Genomic DNA, 27088 nt, shown 5'->3' with positions numbered 1-27088 from the left:
AGAGGAGTCTCGACTCAAACTGATAGGCCCTTAATGAAATGGGCAGTTAAGTTTCACAGCCCATAAAAACATGTGAAATGCTTGGAATGTCGACACCTGCAAAATATCCGCATGAGTACCTGGAACATGACCTGAGGGGAAAACACTAAAAGTAGCAGGAGGAAGATTGACACAGTCAGGTGCGTTGGCCCTGCAGACACACGGCTTCTCGTTGCCCATTTATAGCCGCAAGGGCTTTTTTCCCCGCAGCATTCTCTCATTTTTTCGAAGGGGTGAAGTGTCAAGTTTGCAGACGTGAGGAGAGGAAAAACCAAGTATGTGAAAACTCCTAAATATTTATATCGTACACTGAGCGTCCCCTCCCCCAGGGTGCCTTAAGAAGATCAAACAACTGAAGAATAGTTACAGTACACAGTTGAAACACTGCTCCACACAGGTCAAGGGGTTTTCAAACACGTACCATTTTGTGGTTTATTCAACTTTTTTGTGACTGTTAGCGACATCATCAAAAAAAGTCAAATCGTTGAGCCAGACCGGAGGAGACTTGGCCCACGTCGCCCCCATCAGTCTCCCCAAATCACAGCTGTAATCAGCGCAGCAATCTCAGTGTTATCTCCACTTCAACTTGTCTTTTGCTTCCTAAAACAGCAGTCCTACTTTATGCTTCAGTATCCGGAAGCAGTTTTATCAGCATACTGCCTTGCAATGATTCCGACGCCATTTAAGTGCCATTAGTCAGAGTGCTGCCATAGCAACCGGATCAACAGCATTTAAGTATAGCCTTCAACTTCCTCTACTCTGCTGTCATTCGTTTCTTCTCCTCTCTTCTGAAACGGCAACATGAGGACATAAAATCAAGTGAATTCTCTGCATAACGAAGCATACAATAAAGTAGTTTAGAAGAAGAGTAGCGCTATTCCAGCCAAATTTCTCTCACGCTCTAATATCGCAGACAGCATCAGCACAGCAAACCTTCAATTACGTAGCTGATAGAAGATTGAAAAGGGGGGGGGGGGCTTGCTATGAAGGCGATGTCACACAGCTGCCTTGTACTGTCAGTGCTGATTATAGACAGGGTGTGAACAAAAAGCTGTTGGTGTCTGCGTGCGTGGATGTGAAAATGATGGAGAGCGAGAGCCTCAAAAGAGAAAATGGAGGAAAAAAAAAAAAAAAAAAATCACAAAAGAGAATGGGAGAGAAACAGCAGCGGTAGCAGGGGTCTAACAAGAAAACAACATGGTCAGAAACAGCATTCGAGAGAGCAGAGAGCCCCGAGACGCAGGAGCGGCGAGCAGCTACAGACCTTTTGGGGAAGGTGAACTTGATTGCGTTTTGGATAAAGCCGTAGCAACACGGGCTGATGACAAAGGCGGCTCGCGCCTGGATGCAATGCTCCATCACCATGTCGGTTGCGACGCCACATGCATGGAGGGCAACCTGATGGGAAAAAGGACAAAAGAAAAAAAGAAAGCGATATAGATTTCTTAAGAACTATTTCTGGCCCAACAGCGAGACAGAAAGTGAGAGCATTTCACAGCATACACTCAATCCCAATGATTAGCTCATAATGGCTGCTGCTTTTAATTACATCAATGCTGTCAGGAGGTGGACCTGGGGGAGCTAAAGCAACAAAATGCATCATGCTTTAGGAGTGGAGGCACAAACGCATCAGGATTCCAATTGAGGGAGTGAACCATGCGTGTTAATGAACAACTAGCTTTACATTAGCGGTGAGGTGGTAATATATTGGATGGCTGAGTGGAAATAAAATACCAAATATCATAGCATGTCTGCGCTCCAGAATGCAAAAATAAAAAGTGATTTATTACAGGAAATGAGTTGAATATCAAATATCAAGTACAGTGGCAAAATAGATGATTTCATCTGAGGAATACATTAGTAAAATAGATTCTCTGTTAATGGTCCACATAAAATGCATTATCGGTTTGATGTGACAATAGCTCCTTGGGCGCACTGGGATGAACCCTGTCCAACTCAAGCAGCGACCCCGAACCTCTTATTCTTGTCTTCCAACAAGTTGTCTCCTGGCGTCCGGGAGTCTGAATCCAGCGCACGTTGCCTTGACAGCGTTGCTGCAGAGGACTCACCGAAGACAAGAGGGGCAGCAACTACAAAGGATCGCAGAGGATCCGCTCCAGACACTCCAAACATGGCCAAACACACTCCTAAAGTCACTGAAATGTCCGGGTGGGGGCCCGTTTCTCAGAGGCGCTTAGGCGCTCCCTGGAAGTTGGACAGCTGCAGCAATCGCTCAGCTCGCAAGCGCACGAGAAATGTAGATGTCAGTTTACACTTGGAATTGAGTCTTCCCGTCTGCATTGTTCTACTTCATGAAGATCTGCACTGCAGAATCAACATCAATCACCTGCATGGCCGTCGTTTCTATTTGATACCAATTATCTATCCTGCATTCATTCGTGTTATCAGGGAGAAAGCTCGCTTATGTTCTTTCAGCAGCATGTTTCAGACGGCTGATTAACAGGATGAGACTATGTCACAGATTGCATGATGTTACATCTAAAGAAAGAATGATGTACTAAGTAACACCATCACTCTTTCCCAGCTACTTAATGTTGAACATTAGTCGTGCTTTGCTAAATCTTAATTAGTTTTTATAACCTCAAGCCTTGATTTAACTCATACACAAAGCCACTCAAATAAAACGCATTCGGATACGTTCTTATAATACATTATGCATTTCCAATTCTCGATTAAGAAAGCATTCTTACTTTATCAAAGTCTAACTTCCTTTTGCCTTTGACTGTTCAAGCCTTATTAATAAAGTCACGTAGCAGCCCAATATGTTATGTGGGATACTAATTAAAAATAGATAGTGGGAGGTGAAATTAAATACGCTGATTTAAAACCATCCGATAGACATTAAGTATTTCATACACGCCTTGTTAAGCACATTTTTCCACAAACATTTCTTTAGGAAGAATAAATCATGAAACAATACGCCAAACAGGCCAAAAGGACACACAGCCTTTCATTAAACTGTGTTGTTCGACTAATCAGTCTTTTGGGGAGAGGAAAAGCTGTTTCGATCTGTATCTTCCGCTTAATGATCACATCACAGAAATAATGAGGCTTCATTATTCACTCTTACTCAAGTAATTACATTCCTCTCCTGTCGCACCAGACAGAACGAGCTCCTGCAATATAGCCGACTAAAACTCCTCTCGATCCCCATCACACCACTACCGTTACACAGAGGTGTGCCCAAACTGTTTTTAGTAGCTTCGTCTTGGCCTGAAATGTGCGGTTCGTTAAAATATGACTCTTAACAATAGAGCGAAATCAAGTAAAACACGCCCATCATCAATAAGAATTTGATATCAAAAGGAAAGGAGTTTCTGGAACGCCGGCTTTGATTTGTTTGGTTTTAATCCCAGAAGTGACTGAGACTGTGTTGCATTCGACTGTAGATAAACAGACATAATCTTATGAGATTTTAAAAAATAAACAGAAAAAAACTTTAATTACTAATTAATATCGCTCATACAACACGCTAATTCTGGCTGTTATTGCAAGAAAGATTTGTAATTGTCTTTGATTATTTTTGTTATCAGAAACGTAATCCTACTTTTGATAAGCTGGAACATGTTTTTGTGATTTGTACACTACGTGTTTTATGAAGAACAAACTAAATCAACTTTTCCTGCCTTCCATGTGTGTTCAAAGTCATCGGAGTAGAGAATAAACAGTGTACATACTGCATGCAAAGGCCGCGAGTTGAAAACCGATGTTATGCTACTGGAGGAAGGAGGAGCAGACCCTGACTAAGAATAGGGACACCACAACTTAATTAGCATGATGAACATGAGCGCGACTAAAAATGGCACCATTTATAATACATAACAGGATTAAAACCTGGTGTGATGGGTGGCTCCTTCCGGTAAGAATATCTGTGTGATACAGCCGGGGCCGCACGGAGCAGTGCACAACTGTACGGACTTGCACCTCTGTGATGAAAATGGTTTTATTGTTCATTGAAAATCAGCGCGCGTGTGTGTGTTTGTGTGTGTGTAAACTCTCTGACTAGGCTTCAAAAACCGCCCACGTATTCTAGAGAAGAATAATCTATGCTGTTTGTTAGTTGCCAAGTGGAACGGGTCTCAGTGGAGTGGTGGTGCTGGAACAATAGCTTCTAATTACAGCAGGTTCATGTATAATCCCTATTTTTTCCCCAAAGAGAGTTAAAACAAGGCTACTTGAACAACTATGACACAACTGGGCTGTGACACAAGGCCGGTAGAGGTTTGGGGGCAGATACTGACCTGAGATCAGAAATAATCAAGAATAATGATGGTAAAAGATTCTCTTGGATGTCACCCGTTTGGAAACCAAACCATTTAAAGATGAAAGGTGATTTTCTATCCAAAAGAAATGGTTTGCTTGATACGGCTAGATTCAAAAAGCCAATAAACAAGCACAGTTAAGTACCCATTTGCTTTAAATTGATAGTAATTATCTTGAAAGGTCAAGAGCTCTGCAGGTGAAGATGTTTAAAGAGGACAAGCGAGGGTTTCCAAGGGGTTAAAGCGGGAGAGTGCTGCCCAATGTTGATTTTAGGTTGTTTCAGCCCCATTAAACAGGTAAGCCGTGCAGAATGAATACACATTTACTGAGGTGGATCTTAAAAATCACTTACAGCATCAGATGTATTGGTGTAAGTGTAATGAATTATGAAGTAAAAAAGGCGACATTGCCCAGTAATTAACATTTTTCACAGGAGAGGACTCCTCAAGTCATAAGAGCTCAACTGTTGTTTAAGACCTTGTGAAAATAGTTTCCAAAGCAAACAATAGCGATCTGGGCGGTAAGAAGCAAGAACGCAAAAAAATCATCTGCACAGAAGAGATCCCGTAACTGACATTAGCTTTGCCCTTCGTTTTGCGGGTAAAATGACCTTTTGGCTGTCTGGTAATCAGGGAGGACATGGTGACATACACCGCTTGGCTGAGCTGCACAGCACTAAAAGGATTCTGATTAGGGCTCCACAAATGAAATGCGCTGATAAAAAAAAAAATAATAGCACGATGGCATTTTCACTTTCTGGAAAAAGATGATGGGGGTGACATGTCTCTCCCTGTGATGTGTGTGTGAGCTTCTCCGAAATATGAAAATATATTGATACTAAAAATAGGCATCTCGCAGTTCAATGAATTGTGACAGAGCACGAACAACACAACACTTTATGTAGTGTAAATGAAGTAGGTGTGTAATTGAACTTCTCTGTTCAATGCGTAGTAGCAAAAAAAAAAAAAAATCTTTGCTATTGTGGCTGCTATTTCATCCAAATTAAATAAGCATAAAATATAGTGCAGCAAATTACATTTTGCAACTTCATGTTTTTACTTCAAGTTTGATTGAATTTTAATGACTTGTAGTTTCCATTTTTCACAAAATAGTGTAATCTTAAAATTGCTCGGCCATTTGAAATCATCACATTGTCTAAAGAATCTGTGGTTCCTCATGCGAATGGAGACACAACTGATGCACACGTGGGACACGCCACACTCACCCCAATGTGAAACGGTCCGGTGAAGTAGTCCAAATTAGCCTGAACGAAGCCGATGTTTTTAAGGCCAAGCTCAGCGCTACGATTCTGAGCCCGGAGCAATGACTCCTCTTTGTTCTCTATGAGGATGACCTTCAGTAAAATAAGCAAAAAAAACCCAGATGCAATTGCAATTTAGTAAAAGGGCCTGGAATGAGTTATAATACAGTTTAAATGTGTGCCCCATTAGAGTGACAGACAGATGACATCATAGCAGGAGCTTAGTAGTAAAAAAGAAAAATAATAGCATGAAATGTAACATAATTAAATTATAATAACTGATGATTGTAGAGATGCATTTAATGATAGATATTCATCACTATCATTATGAGCAGGTGGTTTATCTACAGATCTCTTTTAAAAGGTTTTAAAATGTCAAAAAGTTATCTACAAAATGTTCACGTCTTTGGAGAAACTATTTTCTGTGCCATGGACACACACATCTGTACGTTACCTGGCAATCCGGAAGTGTGTGAGCCAAAGCAATCCCTAAATGGCCCTGCAATTCGGCAAAAAGAAAGAGATAATACATTTAAGGGAAAACCGCATACATCAATGGAGCGTCGGTGGAGTTATGATTAGTGCTACCCTTTCCCACTGAGAAATGACCCTTTTGTCATGCAGCGCCGCGGCCCTGAGCATTTTCATTTAAATGTAATTACCATTCTGCTTGTGTACACCCGCCAACGCCAAAAGTCATTTAAAAGGAGGTGGGAAAAGCAGGAGGGAATGCGAGAAGTTCCTTCAGCCTAATTTAGCCGTCGGCTGCAGTGAGAAACGAACGCAGAAGCTTGACCGAAGGATGAATACGGCTACCGTTCCACTGCAGAAATCCACAACGGTGTGCCCTGGCCTGGCCAGCTCCGTAACCATGGCAACCAAGTTGTTCAGCTGTTGCCGCTTCCGGACCACACGGATGTTCGACACATTCCCTGCAAAAGAGAAACAAGTAGAAAGCAACAGGTTTTTCCAGTTAAAGGAAGAAAAAAAAAACTGCCACAGAAGAACGTTTAAATATTAATGGAATTTTGTTATAATTATAGAAATATGTTTTGATGCTGAAGTGGTTACAGTCAATGAACATGAGTAAAAATAATAAAATGGCCCCAAACATTTTTCATTATAGCTTTTCTGTGTCAGAAGGTAAACGATTATCTTCCAAAAACAATCTTTCAACTTAATCAAAAGCGAGCCTCGAGCCAAAATGTGTCGTCCTCGTCTGTGCAGAACTTTCTGCTGCTGTGAGACCAGGAGGCACCCCATTAACTCAAAGCACATTTCAGTCTGATGCATCGTCATCACCCGTCTGATCGTCTCAGCGCCACATTGGCAGTGAGCCGTCGCCGCGCTGTGCCGATGCCATCTCTGGTCCATAAATCTAGAATGATGAGTGTTTCATTTGCCCCACAGTCACACCCTTATATCCACATGCGGAATAACAGAAAAAAAAAAAAATCCCCCACGTTCCTGCTCACACCGCTTTGAATACGAACACGGGGGAGGGTGGGGAGTGAAAGAGACCTTTCATTTTACCGACAAGTACATCTCGTAGTTTCATTATTCTGGCTCTCATGCTGCCTGTTACTGACTTGATCCCAGTTGTGGGGAGAGCCGAATGCAGAAACACAGCAGGAATGTCATTGAAATGATTCTGTTCTGCTTTTGGATGAATAACTCACATGGGTGCATGCTCCAAAAGAGGCTTCAGAATAGAGGCTTTTTAATGCATCCTAACGCAATTGCAATTTGGAGTGGGCAGAAAAAGCATTAAAAAAGGACATGTGGAATGACCCAACCGTGCACAACAATGCTTTAAAACTAAAAGGATTCCTTTACTTTGCATTTGGAGGGCTGGAACACTTAAATATCTATCTTATATAATAAAATTGGAAAATCTAAAATATGTGAATTAACATTTTTTTACTTTGGTGGTCTAATATTCACTGCGTTTGGCAACTATTTGGAGCTTCGCTGATAGCAGGTGTCTAAGTCGGTAAATTAGAATCCAATCGCCAGTTAAGGAGAACACATACTGAGAGTTTGATTGATATTCAAAACAATAAGCTGAAAGAAACTGAAGCCTCACAGACAGAAGGGGAACTGCAGGGTTTAGTGATAATTACACAGAACACTTTCACATCGAAGTAGTGATGTGATCCCTTATTAATACAAAATCATGTATAATGGCTATTTTAATCCCTAAATGTTTTGCTCAAAATCTTATATAGAAAAGACCTTGAATTTACAGGGCTTTGCCAAATGTTAATACTCGTTAAACAATCACAGTACACTTTGTTGTCTATTTGGCCTTGAGAGTATGTGCAACATGTCTCAATATTCGAAGGAAAGCGTGTTGCAGAGCTGCAAGGGAAGCGGCTTGTGAATACAGTAAACGCTTTCATTGATTTTGAAGTGTGTGTGCGTGAGTGAGAGAGAGAGAGATTGACTGCATTTTCTCCTCACACAAGACTTGAAAGGTCACCAAACATCAAACCCATCACTTTCACATGACTGAGTGGGTGGCAGCAGCTGAGCAAAATACATGCTAATCCACCTCTCCCTTTGTTTTCACTTTCATTTTTTTATGTGTTTTCATGGAAAATAGTGATACTGAGCTCTTTAAAGTGCTGGCCTAGGGTTGCATTTAATAGACTAAATTTCAGATGGAAATCATAAAGTATATATCACAGAGTAGAGGTAAAAAAAAAAAAGAAAGAAAAGATTGGAAAGAACATGTAGAGAATACTGTTCCAAATAGGCCTAATGAAACCAATTCAAGATTTAATCATGCCTAAAAATGTACTTTTAAAGTCGTTTTAAATTATTAAATATTAAAACAAATATGGATCTTCCTACAATATAATTCACTTAACAGTGAATAGCATAGACACCTATATAGACATAAGTGTTACTTAGTCTCTTGAATTTCCTTTAAATCTTCAGAATAGGTAGGAAGGAGAAGGAAATGAATACCTAAATTAAAAGATACAAGTGGTTTTATGTTAAACCGATGAAACCAAACCCCTTAAATAATTTATCTCTCACTTCAAACCTCACTTTAGATGTCCGGTAGTCTGCTCTTCAGTTCAAAGTCTGCATAAAAAGTATCAGTGTTTGACACATGAACATGAAAAAAGAAATCGGAAACTCTAGGTTATATCTCACATAAATAAAAGAGGGGTAATGCTAATGAAGGTACCAGTGAAGTTACTTCATTCACCTCTATAGTTTATCTGACCCGTGGCCCTGCGCTGTGCCTTACAGGCTGTGGACCCGAGTCACACGGTGGAAGAGTCCGTAGCACACGTTTCCATCTTGCCAGGATATAAAAAGCTTTGAACAACTCTACCGGTGACTCATGCGGTTTTAAACAACGTGGCTGCGGGCGACTCACTGGCCCCCCTGGGGGCCGCCGGGCTCTGGTGGGCACCCTGTTGGCGAGACCTGATCTTAGACGTCCACGAGGAATTCAAGCGATGCCGAGAAGGCAATCTTGCTGGCGAGGGACTGTGTGTATCCTCTGCAGGTAGCCCTGGCAGCCTTCAGGTACAAAATGAATTCAATGCAGCTGTGATGTCCGTCTGTCACAGTTATCAATGTCCTGGTATTAGTCGCCATGGCAGGGAAGGTATTTATCGACGCAGGACATCGGGCCACCGGGCCATTTGATTGAAGGATAGTCTCCCTTTCCCTTAAGTGGCCAGCATACGATGTTAAAACGAATATGGCTAGAGCATATTTCTAGTAAATTACATTGTACGTACATTGAATTTATACATCTAAATATTCAGACAAACAAATTTTACATTTCAATTTGCATCATAACCTTTTCATAATCCATTGCCTAAAGAAGGCCTTTAGGCAATGGACCGAAAATAACATAGGAAGATAGCAAATTCTGCCCATTTTAAATTTTACTTGGTTACAGATTTACACACACACACACACACACACACACTTTTGGCAAATCAAACGTTAAAGGTTTTTATTGGTTGCATCAAAATAAAAACAACAAGAACAATTGTATCTGAAAAAAGCTGAAACTAAAATGTAACTGAATAAAAGACCCAAAGTTTTATCCCAGCTCGAACTTGCCAGATAAAAACAATCACGCACCGTGTAATTCACAGAAGTCGAGTCCTACGTCACCTGCAGGGAGTTTTGATCAGCAGCCACTTTCTAAACAGACGCAGCAATCACTGCGTGACAGAAACTACCTGCTCCTGTCATCTAGCCCGGCTCAAATGATTAGCTCAGCCCTCCTCCGCCATCACTCACACAAGGCTTGGGAGGAGATACAATGTTTTAGCAATTAGTCAAAGCGTATCCTTCTCTGCATCGGGCCAAGCATGCAGGAGAATGCGAATAATGATGCATGAATTACCACTGAGGGGGTGACAGCTGACACAGCATCAAGACTATTTAAACGCCATTTTTGATCGGATTCAGACGCATCCTCCCTTCCCCAATCACAGGGGAACATAACGGCAAAGAAGAAACAATGTTTGTATCAGCAGTTATTGAATAGTCAAATCTTGCTGGGAAAACGAAAATATTTTTTATCCATACTTCAAAGTAAATTTTTGTCAATATCAAGGAGAGTTTTCTTTGAAGAGATACGGAAAATCCTGAAACATGGGGAAATGGCACTGGGGACAAGTGGTATTGTTATAATTTTCCATCTAATATAGAAGACAAAAACAATCACAAGAGTGCTCAGAAGGAGAAGCACCTACCTGCGCAGAGATATTCTCCCTAACATGTTTCTCATGCATTCTAACTAGGTCCACAGTCTTCCAGCCTCCTTTGTAAACAGGTGCAGCCATCACAAGGGTGACAGAAAGTACCCGCCGCGGTCACCCAGCCCGGCTCAAACAAGCCACTATAGCAAGCGGTTGATGAGACATCGTCTCAAGGGTCTCCTATCGTCGGTACAAGACAAAAGAGGAGCTACAATGTTTGAGCAATTAGCTCAGAAGAAGGACACAGGACTTCTGTGGGGGAAAGATGTGAGACCCGTGTTTGATAAATGGTCTGGATTTCTGCCCCTCACTGCGATCTGAAATCAGTGGGAGCCCCCCCCCCCCCCGCATGCGGTCTAGATACTGTGATCCCAATGCAAACAAGACGGACGTCTCAGAGCAAACTAGACGCTTGATGCGTCCTGGCATGAATGGGGGAGAAAAGTTGCTTTGAAAAGACAAACAAAGTTGGCATCGTGCGATATGATCCTCTGTGCTAGACAAACCACTAGAGAGGAACACAAAGAAGACGCAGTCGAATAGTAAAATCAATGAATCCACCATCGTGTCATTTTCTACTCATTTCTGTGTGCTGTTATCACATCCAAACCACTTTGAAGCCAAAACATTAACAACAAATATTCCTTCGTAGTGTACACTGTACAGACTAGGTTTTGTTGTCTGCATTAGCTATTGAACACAATTACAATATCCTGTGGACGTTCATATTTGTCTGCAGCGGAAAAGGGATTTAAATATTTCCATCATAAATATAATTAGCCACATTCAAGCTTGATCTAACGTGTCCTTGGCCTTCTCTGTTAACATGTTCAATTGGTTGTAACCTTAGATTTTTTTCCACAAGCTAAATAACCTGGATCTGTTGGTGTTTATGAACAGGTGCAGTGTCAGAAAGCCAGAAATGACAGAACCAGTAAGAGTCTTGGTTTCAAACGTTTTCCTGAGCTCTCCCTTTCCCCCCCCCCTGCTGCTACAGAAGTGCTAAGAGTCTTATCAAGCAGGTCCATCACCCAGATTAGAATGTAAACACATTGCTGGGGTGCAGAGGGCCCCTGTTTGGTCTCGGCAGGATCCGACATCTTTTAGAGGACATGCGGGTTTGAGGAGCAAACGTGAGGAGGGCTGGTCAAGATTCCACTTTAGATTATGGTGTTCAATTTATACTTCAATATTCCGGGTTGATCCTTTGGATTTGAGGTTTGTTTTGCTTTATTTCCGGAAATGATATTTGAAAAAGCGGGCGGTTGGAATTTAAATTTGAGGAGAAACAGTTAGTGGTTTCTTTGAACAGGGAAAGTCGCAGCTCTTTTGCTCTGAGCCTCTCATTTAAAACGTGTTCAGTAATACAAGGTGAGAGACTAGATAAGGTCAAAGTTTAGACACAGAGGTGGAACCTAAACAGAGTTACGCACGCCTGAAAGGGACGGGCACCCTGTACGAGTCGTGTGTTGGCTCATGTTACAAACTGTGGCGGAAAGGAATTCCTGGAAAAAAAGCATCTCCAGAGAGTCATCGGTCAACCAGCAAGAACAATGTCGCCGGGTGGCACAGAAGAAGATGAGCCGAAAAGAATAGATGAGAGTTGTTAATGACGAAAAAGCACAAATTGGGATTGATAACGACAGTTTACATTAATTCAATATATGATATGTTCATATACACGTCAGTGTTTCACATTTTCAAAATGGATTCAGGATGGTATGGAAATACTGTTTTGCTTGATATATAATGAATAGAAAAGTTTGTGTAGAACATCAATACGTTTTATAAAATATTTAGTAGCTAGTATTTAATTAGTATCATGAATAAGACTCTGCTTTGATATGGTGATCAGAAAAAGTAAAATTTTCATAATTTTAATAAATCATATTTTCTTTACAGCTTAAAGGAAATTAGCTAAAGCACAAACTTTAAAAAGGGTCACTAGATGGAAAGGAGAATTGTGCACATATTAGTAGTTTAAATGTTGGGTATCGGGCCGTTTCCAAGCACTCCTGATATGTTTGCTCTGGGTGCACAAGTAAATTAAAAAAAAAAAAAAACATGCTACGTGTACGAGAGTAGAAACAAGAAGGTGTGGTGCATCATTATCTCCTCAGCATGACTTCTGCAGCTCATCTAATCAGCTCATGTCTGAATGCCTGGCTGCTGATCCAGTACTCATGAATGGACCAGTGTGTTGTTTCAAAACGGATCTGTTTGGCTCTCTTAGTCCTCGAGGATTAAAAACAATCTTTTCTCATCTGGGGAGATGTTCATAACATTGCACGTCTCACAAAAACAAGTGCAAAGGTGGCGTGGGAGCTCTTAGCAGGACTGAAGAGATTAAAGTAAAGCAAACAGGCTTATAAATGAACCTGTTAACACCTGACACCTGTAGTCGCTCAGCGTATTTATGACTGTCGAATTAGATATTGAATTCATACACCGACTACAGACTTTAACATGCGGCAAATCAAAGGCCGGCGAACGCAGCTCCTGTTAAACTGACCGGTGTGAGAGAGAACGCTTCACTTCCTTTATGTGGCTGGAAGAGCGTAAAATGCGGTTCCCATAAGTGCTTTTAACTGCACACGCGGGCGCTGCAGGAGTAACCGGAGCGAACACAATAAAGAGCGAAGGAGTTGCCTTTACTACTAGATAAACACACTGCCTGGAGCACAGTTACAAAAAGCACAACGGATTACGAACAAGTGGAGAAATGCAAATGCGACGAAAGCTAAAGGCTTAAGAAAATGGCACATATGACACTTTCTTAGAAGAACAGGGAAAATAAAATCGTTTTCAATGACATATTTAAATAAAAGCAGGTCTACAATGAATGACACTGATCATCAAATGACTAATTCTTAGAAGGTCACGGCCCATATAGACACATTTACTAAATGTAAAACCACTTGGTGCATTCACACGGTCCTTGTGTGCACAATATATTTGGATCGTATTCCTTGAATACGACCAAGACAACAAAGACTGGGCCAATGGGCTGTGACTAAATGTGCCAGGTTCTCCATCAGCTCATCAGAGTTTGATGGCGTGTGCACTCGCTACTTGACGTGAAGGAACAGAGAGAAAAACAGTTTTCTATCAAACGAGGTTCTCTCTCAGTGCTGGATTTGTGTTGCATGACATTCATTTCTGTAGGAGGGACAAATAGATTTATTACAGTTTCATGGCTTTTTAGACACCTGAACTCTGGGGAACATTGTTTATGTTACACGGTTGATGCTCTCCTGCTTTCAGGAATGGCTACAACATCCGGCTGGCAGTGTTTTAGTTCTGCCTCCTTATCGACTACTGCAGGCATCGTGCGATGCCGTTGCCGTAATTAGAAATGGCTTGCTGGCACTTAAAAGTGTATGCAATGTTGCAGAAAAATGTTTGCAAATCAATAACATGTTCTTTCCTTATGGAAAACCACCAGCCGAAGAAAATTTACGTTAGGTTATCTCTGCAGAATGTCGACGGTAATTAATAACAGGAGATAAATCCAAACTCACAGTCCTTTACTGCAGTGTGGATACTTTGAGGAAGAGCCAAACACCGAGCGGCAACTAAATTTAATCTTGTTCAGCAGTATAAAAAAAATACGATGAAGAAAATATTTTAAAAACAAAGCTCCATTTGTTGTAACGCTTGTCAGAGAAGGAGCGTCTACTTTCACGGCGGCGGACGGTTTGCGTAAGACTGTGGTGACAAGCAAAAACAAAAAGGTACTGAAGACAAACAAAAGAGGAAAAAAAAACTCTCCACATCCTCCAACAGCCCTGGAATGTCTGTCAAAACATGACCAGACGTAGCTGCAGCAGAGCGGTCTGCATAATTACGGAGCTCCCGGCGTCCCTCGTGCAGGTCAGAGCACATAGCTAATTTGTCTGCGCGGCTTCGGTGCACAACGGGCACGGGACCAAAGCGAGACATGTGTTTGGCCTCTACCGGTGTGAGGGTCAGTGCTGCAGCTACAGGAGGACAGAGCAGCGCGTCCGCGGTTGTCTCACACTTTCGCTACAAAAGATCTGAAGCAATGCTGGTAATGTTAAAAAGAAATGTCATGATAGATTCAGATCAACAGCCGAAAATTTGATACAGAGCAAAGAGGATGGTGTTTGTTTACAAACTTAATTCATTCACTCAATTTAGTTGTAATTTCCTCCTGGACAACACAAAGTTTCTTTACCTCATAAATAGTATGAAACAATGTAGTCTCTTTTTTAGGGAATAAAAACAAAATGTCTAGAGATTATCAGAAGGGGTGTGTAGGACGGACCTGTAAGAAGAAGCGGTTTCTCTAAGCCATTTGTTGGGACCTATGGAGGCATAACTGGAATATTTATGTTTTCAACTGAAAACAGTAATGTATATGTTTTTAAAACGTAGCCGTAAGAGACCTCAATAACGCATGGAGTTATCTTCGATTTCATTACGATGATATTGGAGATTTTAACGCCAAAATAATCCCCAAATAACAAGTTCATAGTGGCCCCTGCTTTGCCTTTTGCCTCTGAAGGGTAGAAGTTGACTTGCGGCCCGTCGCCTGAAAGCTGTTCACTGAAATATTTGTAGTGGGAAAAGATCAATCCCGTCCCGAGCTGAGGACCCTGGACAGAAGACCCGGCCACATTAGATTGACTGATGTGTTATCAAGAACCAAGTTCTCGCCAATTTGAATTTCCTGTGAGAAGAGAACTTGTGATGTAATGTAGCTCATTCAAAAGTGATTTCATTCCACCTCAAAGTAGCGGATAAACAGCACAAGTTCCACGCACGCATCGTTTGATTGTTTGTCTGTGTGCATTGACATGTTCCCCACCCCTCAAAACTGTCTGTAAACACAAGTTAATTCCTGAAAACCTTCCAGCACTTTTCTCATGCAAACTAAATGGATTTTATTCAGTGCACTTTCTTCCCCTGCATCTCTTTACTCTGGACTTTCTCTCTGTACTCTGCCTTAAGTGGCACAACGCTGGCATCGGTTTGAGAGCTGTGTCAACCTCTCTTGGCCTGCAACCTTTGTAAAAACCTTCCAGCCAGTACGGCTTTTAGCCGCAGCAAAGCACTACAGAAGGATGAATGAAGGCTGGCTGGACTCCAGGCAGCTGGTGTCCCAGAAAAGTTGGGTTATCCGAAGCTGGGCCCCTCTATTGAGGGAAATAAAAGGATTCTCCCTTCTGCTCTCTGCATACGTGGGACCCTCCTGGAGTTCCAACGGAACGACAAATACTCTTTTCTCTACACGTGCTCTTTGAATGATTAGAGCAGCACTTCGACAAATAATTATTCTATTCTACTGAGCCGTGACCTGAGAATAAACACTTCATGGAAGGCCTTGTTGCTTAATTCTTGCAGGTGACTTTTATCTTAGACAACGCTGACCATTTATCACAAAAGATAAAAAATAACTTTACAAAAGGATACTGTCCTGATTTTAGAAGCAACAATTGACCTTTTTGCTAATCCCACGCCATCCAGCTGTCAGAGCTGCGCCGCCATGGAGCCCGCGCTGTGACCACTCGAGGAGAGATAGAAGATAGAAGCTTAAGACTATAAATCCCAGTGCAACAGGAAATAGACTCATCAGGGGATCGAGGCAGAAGACAATGAAGTGAGGCTACAGAGCCCTTTTTATTCATCGTCACAATCATTAAGAAAAAACACAAAGTGCATCCATTCAGTATACCTTCAGTAGCTTGCCGGGCTGTTTTGATGTGCTAACGTTAATTAGTTGTGTCAGCTGTGATTGGTCGATCTGCTTTCTAAAGGCGGGACATGGCAAATGATTCGCTGTTCACGTAAAAGCCAATCAAGTTATCCGAATGTAGAACACACAACCTGCTGCACATGTCTTCTTCGACCACCCTGAGAGATATTTAGTGTCTTGCATTAACGTTTGTGTGTCCTGAAGAAGGCTCATGTACCGAAAGAAAATGTCTCTTTTGACAAATTAGACAAAAGTGTGGAGGTTTTTTTAGTTCTATATTTTCAATCATAGATTTTTCCAATGCACCCGTTGACCTGCTGGTGGGGAAAAGCTTGCTGTTTTTAAGTTACCAGAATGTAAACGATGTACAGCTATGGAGGCCCCCCGCAACTTGGGTGATTTACTTTAATTGAACGCTCCACAGATACAGAAACAGACAAAACATACACACATAATGACAAATCACCCCTATTGCAGTACGCCAACACCATGCAGGTGCACAAAACACCTGGGAAAACTTTTGACGACAAGATGCCGAAGAGAGACAGCCGAGACACACACACACAACCTTCCTTTGATCCAGATGAGATGTGGGCACTGGGAGACGTCCCTGACCGGGCCGGCGCACAGCTCACATTACACCCAGATACCAAATATGACACGTAATCGCTTTCAGTGTTTCCCAGATACAGAACATAATAATAAACCTTCAGCCGCTCTTTTTGTCTATGTGGATAAAATGATACATTTCAATAGGATCATTTTTTTGGAGGGATTGGGAGGAGAACAAATACAAAAGCATTGCATGTACTGGTAGGAACGGCAAAGTGCTTTAATGGGGTTGTCATGAGTTTGTGAACATGAATAAAACATGTATCCTTTGTGTTAAGGCAGTGCTTAGGGACGGATGCAGGACAGAAAAAGAGGACTGAAACAAAATGGAAACGAGACTAACTAAAGAAATAAACTGGGACAGAAAAATATGACTAAAAAGATGAAGAAAACCAAACAGGAGACACAAGACGATACAATAATATAAAAGCGCAAACAGCTTTTCACTGAAACCCTTTTCTGTGATTATATAAATGAACGACAGTCTGCGAACACGTCTTTCAGAAAGTGCCAAGCCGCGAAATGTGCAAATGAAACCGACGGATGTACGGAGCATCTTTCCAAATGAAGTATAATGATACCGTTTCAAACTTTCAGTTGTGAATTGGTTTAAGACCACGGTGCAACAAATTATTCATTCATTCGAGTGCAATTCTGTTTGATTAGCATCTTACTATTGAATTTCTTTGTTATAACGATGCGTCTAAATATCACTACACATTGAGTAACACTCCTTCTCTGTAGTTTATCACCATATAGAACCAAAATGTCCGCCCAAGCAAGTTTACGCATTTGTTATATGAATTAATTTTTTTGTCTGTTTCAGGCATCACGTATCAAAGCATCTTAAACTAAAAAATACATAGTTAACTCGTTAATTTGTATTGCCAACTGAATAGGCAAAAAAAAGGTAACTAAAGACAACGTAGTAAAAAATAACAATATTTTGTCCGAATTGCGGTAGCGTAGATGTGTAGTAAATGCATTTAAATAACTAAAACGTGTACTTATATTCATCACTTGTGTTAGTGTGCGTAAACACAGAGAAAACCGTCTTTATCATCTTTTAGCAGTAAAACCAAAACATCAAGTCAAACAGTATCAACAGCTGGAAGACCATAGAAAAGTTACTGCATACAACCTTCCATCAAATGTCATCTCCAAATTAGAAACACGCACCATTTTAACAGCCAAAGCGTGTTGGACTTTGCTCCAAAGGAAAAGCATGTGGAGAAAAGATTTGCTTTTACATCCTCCTCACGACTGAAATCACCAATGAGTAATTCATTATTTGTCTTGGGGAAACGGCACAAGAAACGCTACGTAATCCAAAACACACCGAAAGCAGGTACGGGTTTGGCAAATTGTCTCCCTGCGCCACACCAACTCTGCAGAGCCTCTCCAGAGATTGTTGAACAAAACAAAACTAACGGAACAAATGAATATTCATCATATGACATTTGCAGGGAGCTCATCTTGGGGGCCGCCAGTGGCTCTGCATTTAAATGGGCACGAATCAAACATGGCGGCAAATAGTGAAACTCTGCAGCAGCCCCCCCCCCCCCCCCCCCCCGGGGAGTCTCAGTGTGTTTGAACTTCAATTGAAGAAATAAAGTGCCAATTATCCCTCTAATTGGGAGAAACAAAGCTGGCTGCCTGATGTGCTCGGTCCCGTGTTTACTGCGTATCTTTAAATCGCCAATTTAGAGGCTCTAATGAGTTCAATTAATAAAGAATGAGAGGAGAGATGTGGGAGGCAGGGCCTGTTGTTTAGCGCTGTAAGCAGCAGGGAACGAGGTGTCGCCGGCACGACGGGCAAACTGAAATCCCTGCTAATGTTTAATAACAGCGCTTTCATCAAATCACATCCACGCGTTTGTCTTATTAACATTTAATCGAGAAATACTCTCACATCTTTGGTTTTCATTACGGCCGGTTTACCTTTAATTGAAAATGCATTGAGGAGGTTTAAATGCAAACCACACACTTCTCCTTGAAGGCGAAGGCTTCACACCGGTAGCGTTCAGCCACGCTAGCCGAGTGGAGGACCATCGGTCCACTACAGACAGAAATGTCTCCACCACTCCGCAGGAATGGTTATAAAATATTGCCCATTGATTGCACGAGCAGGTCAAAGTCATCAGTGAAATCTCTCACCATCTACCAAACATCTACTGAAGAAAAAACATGTCTGGACAACGATGCAAAATATAAGAGCAATAACTACTATAATAAAGATTGCCAAGAGCTTTGGTAACAACGCTCTACCAATTCAGTGTAAATTGAATTGTCCATTTACTTTTCATGTAGCGCCACAATGAGGTGAATAGTCAAGTCCCTTTTTACGCTTGCCAAACGAAGATGGAAAATAAAGAACACTTTTTTTCTCAACTCCTGTCAGCATGCTAAGATTGTCTGTGATCATATTTTCTGATGTTATTTAATTGAAAGCTCCAATTGTGCAGCCAGCTTGAGTCTTTTATTTCAGAAAGGTAGAAACGCTTGTCTGGTACATTTGCTCTTCAAGATCTGTTGCAATTCCTACTAATTCCTTTGCAACTCCGAAGACTCCGGGATCAAACATTGTCTGAATATTTTATTCATTACAAGCATTCAAGCAAGGGGGAGAGTTGAATTTTTGAAAGTTGACAAGACCAAGTCGACTGGTGTAATTACAATTTGCGTGTACATAGAAAGTGTTTGAGGTGTAAATCAGCCGACTAATCATCCTCTTAGATTACCCTCGACATTTGTCTAACAGACGCTTAAGCCTGCAGGCGCCTTTGGGCAAAAATCTGACAGGCAGACTCACTTTTAATTTGTATTTTTTTAAAGATCTCGCCTCGACTTGGTCCTCGTCGCTTGTTCTGAACTCACAATTCAGAGAAATGCACAATTCTATTTTTCGGATAGAACACCGAGGGAGGCACCCAGTCAACGTAAATCACATCAGCAGGACCGCGGTGAAACCAACGCGAGACGAAGCCCGCTGCGTTTCTCTCCGCAGAGCTCCATTCAGCTTGTCAGCTGCACAGAAAACGTCTTGTACACAGAATTCAATTCAGTTGGATGACTGAAGTGTTGTGAACAAAATGTCCTTGTGTTAAGACGAGAGTTAAATCATAATATTTTCAATCAAGCACATTTCTGTAAATAACTTGAATACGTGTTTAACTTTAGAGCAAAAGAGATCAAATCTATAAGTTGCCTTCGTTCATGACTGTTCATCACCAAAGAGGAGGGCTGCGATACAGAATGAAAAACGTTAGAATTCATTTGAAGTCGTGTTTTTGGCCACCTGGCAAAATGATGCAAATATTTGATCTCCTTTCACCTCCGTTTATTCTCCGGCAACTCCAGAGGGAAATATCAGGCTCTTAAGCTGCTAAATGTTCCACTTTCTCAATCAGCTTAAAAGCTGCACAGAGCTGATGAGAACTGGAGGTCACATTATCAGTTGATCCAGAAAAAGTTAGTACAACATCGCCTAATGATTTTCTTATCAGATCTGATCGCTTATTAAAAATGCATTACACTACCATGACTAACTATATAACAATAATTATTTCTACAAATACCTCGCCGCTAATGAAATGTGCCGGATGTCATGTCATTGTCATCTCAAAAGAAATACTTCTTAATGAGTTGAAAGATGGAATCTTTAAAATAAATAATTTATTCAAATTTGCAGCCAAGAGAAACTTAAGAAAATGTAATGGAAATATCATATTTCTGGATGTGCGTCAGAACAATCAACTGATTTGTGTCTAAATTATAGCGAGATGATATGCCGGAAGTCAAATCCATTACAGGCAGCCAAACTGACAGTGGGTGAAATCAACACAGCATCGCTATACGTGAGCACATCTTAATATCTTTAAAAGAAACAAACACCGGAGCAGGGGGTAAAGCTGTTGCATTAACATTTCTAACTAGGATGCATAATGCATAAGTATCTGGAAGCTATAGGGAAACAAAAACAGATGTAACTGCTTATTAGAGTAGAAAATAAGCAAAGCGCTGAAAATGTGTGACTTCTGGTGAGGTGAATATTTACAAAGACGTACAAAGGTGGTGATGATGATGATGATGATGATGATGATGATGATGATGATGGAGGATGTCTTGAAGGAGTAGAAAGTAAAAGATCTGCTTAAAGCAAGATAGCATAAACAAAACAAAAATCGTCTGTTTCACACACATCGCCAAGCGTCCGGGGAGATCGATACCGCTGTCATGACTGCACGGTAAACATGAAGCTGCAGCCAGCCCGAAAACAACAACAAACAGCTGGCCAAAATCTGCCGGATGCCAAATGTGAGGGGAGAGAGACGAGAGAGAATGGGTGTCCTTTTGCTTTGGCAATTATGTAACTGGAGAATTCATGCCAATAAAGCTTATTTAAATTGTATTGGAATGAGTTGAGGGAGGGACTGCTTGTGTGACGCCGGGTATGAAGTCAGCAGTAACGTTACACCTGTGAGCGTAGCACTGCAGCATCTGTTCAGATGAGGCTGTTTGGGTGTAAACGCAGCAACTCTTCTTGAGCCGAGCGACGTTCCTCTTTATTGTTGACCAGCCCTGAAGTCAGCGACAGTGAGTTCGGCCCCACGCATAGTGGAGATGACCTTGAAGGTGGAACCATACCGCGTTCCCTCAGCATCCAACTGTTGGATGTAAACGTATGTGCATGTGACAAAATCTACTCACTCATTAATAAGTTGTGCTAATTGTTCAGCTTTTTATCTTTTCAATCTACCGCCAGACCAAAGAACACCACGGCTAAGTGCCGACTTTGTGAAATCTCACATCGCTGTTGTCGTGGAAGGAGGAAGACGAGAGACAGATGGAGCCAGTTTTCACTCCAGCGGTTCAACCTCTGTCACACGGTTGTGACCTAAGAAGAAAACATGTGAACTCATCTCATCTCCTTGTACCAAAAACAGCCTCGGAGCACCAAACAGCAGCAGGTCCAAAGCATGAAACTATGCAGCTTGCACACCAGCCCCCACCCCTCCCGCCCTCCCTCCCTTTTTTATGCCCGATTGTCCCGTTCACCCCTCTCGCCTTGTTTTCTCTCGATAACCCTCGTCTCTCTTCAGGCCGTCTCACCCCTATCTCAATCTCCCACTGTCACACACTCCATCATTCCAACCCGCTTTTTTTCCTCACCCCCCCTCCTCCTCCTTTTACTAAGTGAAGCGCTGCAGACAAGACGATGACTGCACCATACAATGGACCCTGTATTCACACGGCTGTTTATGTGTCTGCAGACGGGGTGGCGGGGGAGCATAAACAGCTCCCATGCACAGAGGACCCTTTGTTGTGAGCTTAAGTTTGCAAGACGTCTTACCAAGGAATGGATGAACACACCGAGGAGTATTTAAATAAGACATTGTACTTCAGAGGTGCATGCGTGTGAGATTGTCTCATCTTTTTTGTATAGGTAGATATTAAGTATACGTCTGGGAGAACCCCACAGTGATGGTCTTTACTGGTTGGCTTTATACCAGCAGAACCCATTTCAAATGTTCAAAGTGTTGACTTTCAGATTGGAGGGTGTTTGGATTTGTTGAAAATCACATTGACTATGCAAATTGTAGCTTATTTTAAAAGTCTGCAATTTAACCTCCTTGTCGATCCAGAGTGTAAAAAGGGAAGCCCCTTTAGTACCCGGTTCTCCTCTGGACTCCCTGTGTAGACATTTATGAGAAAACCACCATGGTCGTACAAACATTCGCCAATACATCATGATGTTGAGTAAAAAATGGCCATTGTGTGATTGACCTGTCGCCAACCCTGTTTTTATCTTTCAACTTTAACCCTTTCACAGAATCTCTTCGTTTTGTGAAAGTTAAATCTGACGCCTCATCAGATTAGTTTTCCCGGTACGGACATATTTATGCTTCCGTAGAGGGGAACCTCCCTGCTTCGAGTGAGCATGTGTGCAGTCATTTGTATAACCTGAAGGAAGCGCAGAGGCTACCGGTCCACAATGGTGATGCTGCAGAAGGGGATACCAGCAGAGCCGTTCATCATGCAGAGAGCAGACAGAAGTGGGCCGGGTGAAATCTAGTCTCTCTCGCTCTCGTTATCAGAACAGACACGCTGCCCGCATCATCACCAGCACCTCAGTTTAAATGTCAGTGGGGTTTTGGGGATGGAAACAGAAGATTCATTTGGACAGAAAGAACACACAAAGGCTACAAGTGGTTGTAAAAAATAAAAAACGAATAGTGGTCAAAAAATTGTAAATGTTTCTCATTGAGTTGACTGATTAAGGATTTTGAATGTGAATCATGTTAGTGCTGATTTTCGTTAAAATACACTACCACTACTTGTGATTCTGTTTTCATCCTTATAGATTCATGGCGTTCATTTTAGAACCATACATTGACTTAATGTAATAAAGTTACCAAGTCATAAACTAATTAAAGCATTCAAATGAAGGTCATAATGGATTGATGGGTCTGGAATATTCACGCCACCGGAAAATTAATCCCACACGAAAAACCTTTTGTGGTGAAGGTTGCCTGATGAATCAATCAATGTATACAGACACGTTTTGTGATATTCATTACAAAGGCTGCACAAATTATTGATTAATTTGGTTTATTAACTGATTAATCATTGCTGAAAATTGATAACAAAATATCCATTAAGACAAATGCATGATAAAGCCTAAAAGATATTCAGTTTTTGGATCATGTATAAAAAAAAAGAGCTTCAGTTTCATACACATCGGAGAAGCTGCATCAGTGATCGTTGTGCGCATTTGTGACCCAAAAAAAAGGAATAATTATCAAAATAGTTGCCAATCAATTTTGTAAATGGTTTCCGCTCAATTAGTGAAATAAAAATAAATAAGAGATGGTCTGCAAACCTGTGAGCCATTAGGTCAATAAGATGCAACAGGGCATACGGTCATGTTCAGTACATTCTGTGTTTAAACCATCCCATTTACATTTTTGTGAAGCACACTGTAACCAAGGGCCGTATAAGTACTACAGAAAGGCAGATTAGGTTTACTTATGATACAATTATTCTCGTATAGTTGCGTTTCAAGGAGGTTCATTCAGATGACACTACAGGGGGTAATGAAGTGTAAGCTCGGCCTGCAAGAACCCGGGGGAGAGAAGAGGCAGAGTGCCATGCACAGGGATATCGTGATAATTAAATACCTCTCCAGCTTCAATTTCCTGTTTCTCTGATAAGTGGAGGAATAATCCATGAGCATGAGCCTCTGCTTATCAAATTTCCCAAGTAAGTGGAAAGGACAGGATGCAAGAAATGAATGCAAACGAGGCGATGAAGAGAAAACCAAACATGTAAATATTCATACTATGTATATATTCCTGTATTTATGAACCCCTCAATGTTCTTGCAAACAATAACAATGACACATTCACACCATTTGCATTGCTACCGACGGAGATGAAAAAAAAACACGCAGACAAGAGAAAAGGAGACAGAGAAACATTGAGATTTCTTTGGCGGTGCCACCTGGGGCATCCATCAACAAGCCGCCCGCCGCCTATTAGGAGCTGCTCTCGCTGCAGTCGGTTACCGCTCAGGCATTCTGCTCCACGGAGAACACTAGTTGTTTGAACCTTCCGCGTGAGCATGCTTTTGTGAGTCTGTTTAAGTCAAAGACCCATTTCACACTTTTGCTACACAAAATAAGCGAGATAGCACAGGTAGATGAGCACTTTAAAATTCATTAGGTGGCAGCTGTGGCTCAACACGGGACTCAATAGAAGTGGCCACTGAAAGTCTCCAGGCAGCAGTAGTACAGGATGGTTCCATTTGCAAATTCTTACCCAGTAGCATTTTGTTTAGGCCTTTACCCAGCAATAAGGTGAAAGAAAGAGGGTGTAAGTACGGGGAATATGCATAGAGATTTGGAGAGTGAGGAGGTAAAATGATGAGTAGGACGAGGTTCTAACGCTCCAGGGGAAGGGCTGGGGTTAAGAACAAGAAAATGAAAGCAATAAAACAACAAGGAAACCAGGCCAAAGAGCACAGAGAAGATTTTTCAGGGCAGAAGGGTCACACGAAAACGGACACAGCGAGGAGGAAAGCCATCAGGCGGAGATTTGAACTCACCTTCAGTGGGGCTGATGGCTCCCGGTAAGCTGTCCCAAGGGAGTGTCCAGTCAGGGCAGGGATGAGGCGTGAACTCTGCCTCAATGCCACTCTCCTAAGGGAGGAACGTGCACACACACACACACACGTTACCATGGAAACCCCTCCACAGCCTCCAGGTTGTGTGGTCCAAATGGTTGGAATGAAGCATTCATTCAGAATAGCGTTCTTAAAACAACCGAGCCGGCTGCCTCGCTCACCTGAGGAGAGGCCACTGCTACGGCACACATTATTATTATTATTATTATTATCATCTAAGAGATAACTGCACTTTACTCACACACATCCAGTACGCTTCAGCAAAATACTGGGGCAACACTTTGAGGCACCAGGTCAATGTTTCCCCTTATTTGTGGGGTGCCGGCCCCCAAATGTATAATGGGAAGGGAAATACTGCAGGTTCAAAAGTTTAGAGAAGTAAAAGCACGTTCTTTTTTCTGTTTGCTGATAAGAGTTACAAATATAATCCTGTGCTTTGGCACAGTTTATAAAAGGCAGGAAAGGATTAACTGGCCGCTGTGATAATTGGTTTAATATGGTGACCAATAAATAGGACAGATCATCTGACAAGTAACGTGTGGTGGAGGCAAAACGTCATCCATTTCTTAATTTTGTGAGTATTATTTTCTCTGACACTATTAACTTGTTTTGGGGGTTTAAATTACACACATGCAAGTCCTTATTCAAGTCTTTCCTTGTATTCCAAATATATTTTGTCTCTATAACAAAATGCATGATAGTAAAACGAACTTAAAAGACAAACATCTAAACTACAGAGGATAGTATGATCACGGTGTAATATGCAGTATACCTCCCTTCATAGCATATAGAGGCAAAAATGTATTTAAATAACTCGAAGATACCAACTGAAAGTCTGAAAATAATAAGTCTTGCATGATGTAATTCAACACAAAACACGGGGCATCGCTGAATAAACACTATATTTAAAAAAGAAGAAAAAAGTATCTGTCCCTACTACTTAATTTGTTTGTGTGGTGACTGCAGTAACGCGCGAGAGGAATTGTGTGGTGTACCCTTGTATTATATCAGCATTTCCAATATACGGTTAACCTAATTTACTTTAAAGAAACAGCAAAAACAAAAGACCACATTATAATGCAATGCCTTTCAACACAGCACAGGTTCAAAATGACACGTTCTGACAAACGTTTAGCCATGTAGCATTCAACTGCATTGAAATGTCCTTGGGACGAGGCATCGTGTGAAGTATCACACAGACTAAACCATGTAAACCACAAATGAACATTTAAATCATCATTAATCGTCTAGGCCACATTTCCACAATGTGCCGGTCACGGGCTGAAGTCAAGGGGGCGCCCTCCCTTCCAGCTGGCAGAGCGGAGTCTTAAAGGGAACCGGAACCGAGTAAGGAAGCTGCCGCGCAGCTGTGGAGTTTCAGTTCCCGAAGGTTGGACGCAGACTGCCAGTAGTCCCGGTTCCTGGCAGTTTCCCCGTGAGCCCCATCCTGCCATCATTGTGCCTCGTGTCGGCCCACCTGCCTCCGAGTGTTTGTCTCTTTCTCCAATCCGTGGGAACTATGTGCTTCTTGTTTGTTTGTGCATCGTGCCTAGGAGGAGGTCGTCTTTTTTGGAGTTTCTGACCGAGGCTCAAAGCGGACGTAGGGAGCTGAATGGCGGACAGTTTGCCAAACGTCCCCGGGGGAAATTTGTTATATTGGGCTTCTTAATTAAGAACGACTTGACTTGCTGACAGAAAATGCCAGATTTACATGATTACTACTAATCCTGTTACTTCACTAATCCTCCTTTGGACCAACCCCCATATTTCACGGATTGAATTTTTGGCTGATGTTAGCAACTCTATTCAGAGACCTGTCAATCAACGTGTCTGGGACCGCAGGCAGGTTAAAATCTTCGGTTTAGAATGTGGGTACCAGGGCGACTCTTCTGTTTACATTTAGATCACAGGTTGGGCGTCTACAGCTCATTGCACAGACAGTTCGAACTGGCATCCATCAGTGTGTGATGACTGAAGTAAGGAGTTAACGAGCCCTTTATAGATCTATATTTATATTATATAGAGTAGCGGGATCAGCCTGGTGCGTCTGGTTAGCAGAGAGCTTGCATGTCACCATGTCAGACCTCTCTGTCTACACGTACTTGCCTCGGAACGCACAGCCATATATGAGGAGATATGCATGTGTGCACGCACAAACACACACACTCAGCCGGGCCAAGAGAACAGCTGCAGGGCAGACATGATGGTGGCGACATGCAGCCATCCCTATAATCCCTCTCGGCAAAG

General features: G+C 41.9%; 1 protein-coding gene across 2 annotated transcripts in view; it reads right to left on the bottom strand.

Annotated features, from left to right (window-relative positions):
- Positions 1 to 27088, bottom strand: part of gstcd (glutathione S-transferase, C-terminal domain containing) — a 35461-nt gene that overhangs the window by 3881 nt on the left and 4492 nt on the right. For both annotated transcript variants that reach the window (XM_040187712.2, XM_040187713.2), the window contains exons 5-9: positions 24764 to 24857; positions 6401 to 6516; positions 6039 to 6083; positions 5549 to 5677; positions 1304 to 1437 (exon numbers count right to left, since the gene is read on the bottom strand). In XM_040187712.2, the coding sequence (XP_040043646.2) occupies positions 1304 to 1437; positions 5549 to 5677; positions 6039 to 6083; positions 6401 to 6516; positions 24764 to 24857 (518 nt within the window). The remainder of the gene's footprint in view (positions 1 to 1303; positions 1438 to 5548; positions 5678 to 6038; positions 6084 to 6400; positions 6517 to 24763; positions 24858 to 27088) is intronic.

The sequence above is a fragment of the Gasterosteus aculeatus genome, chromosome 9 (assembly GCF_964276395.1).
Source record: "Gasterosteus aculeatus chromosome 9, fGasAcu3.hap1.1, whole genome shotgun sequence".
NCBI classification, from domain to species: Eukaryota; Metazoa; Chordata; class Actinopteri; order Perciformes; family Gasterosteidae; genus Gasterosteus; species Gasterosteus aculeatus.
The sequence above is the reverse complement of the archived record's forward strand: the minus strand, read 5'-3'. Positions and strand labels throughout refer to the sequence as shown.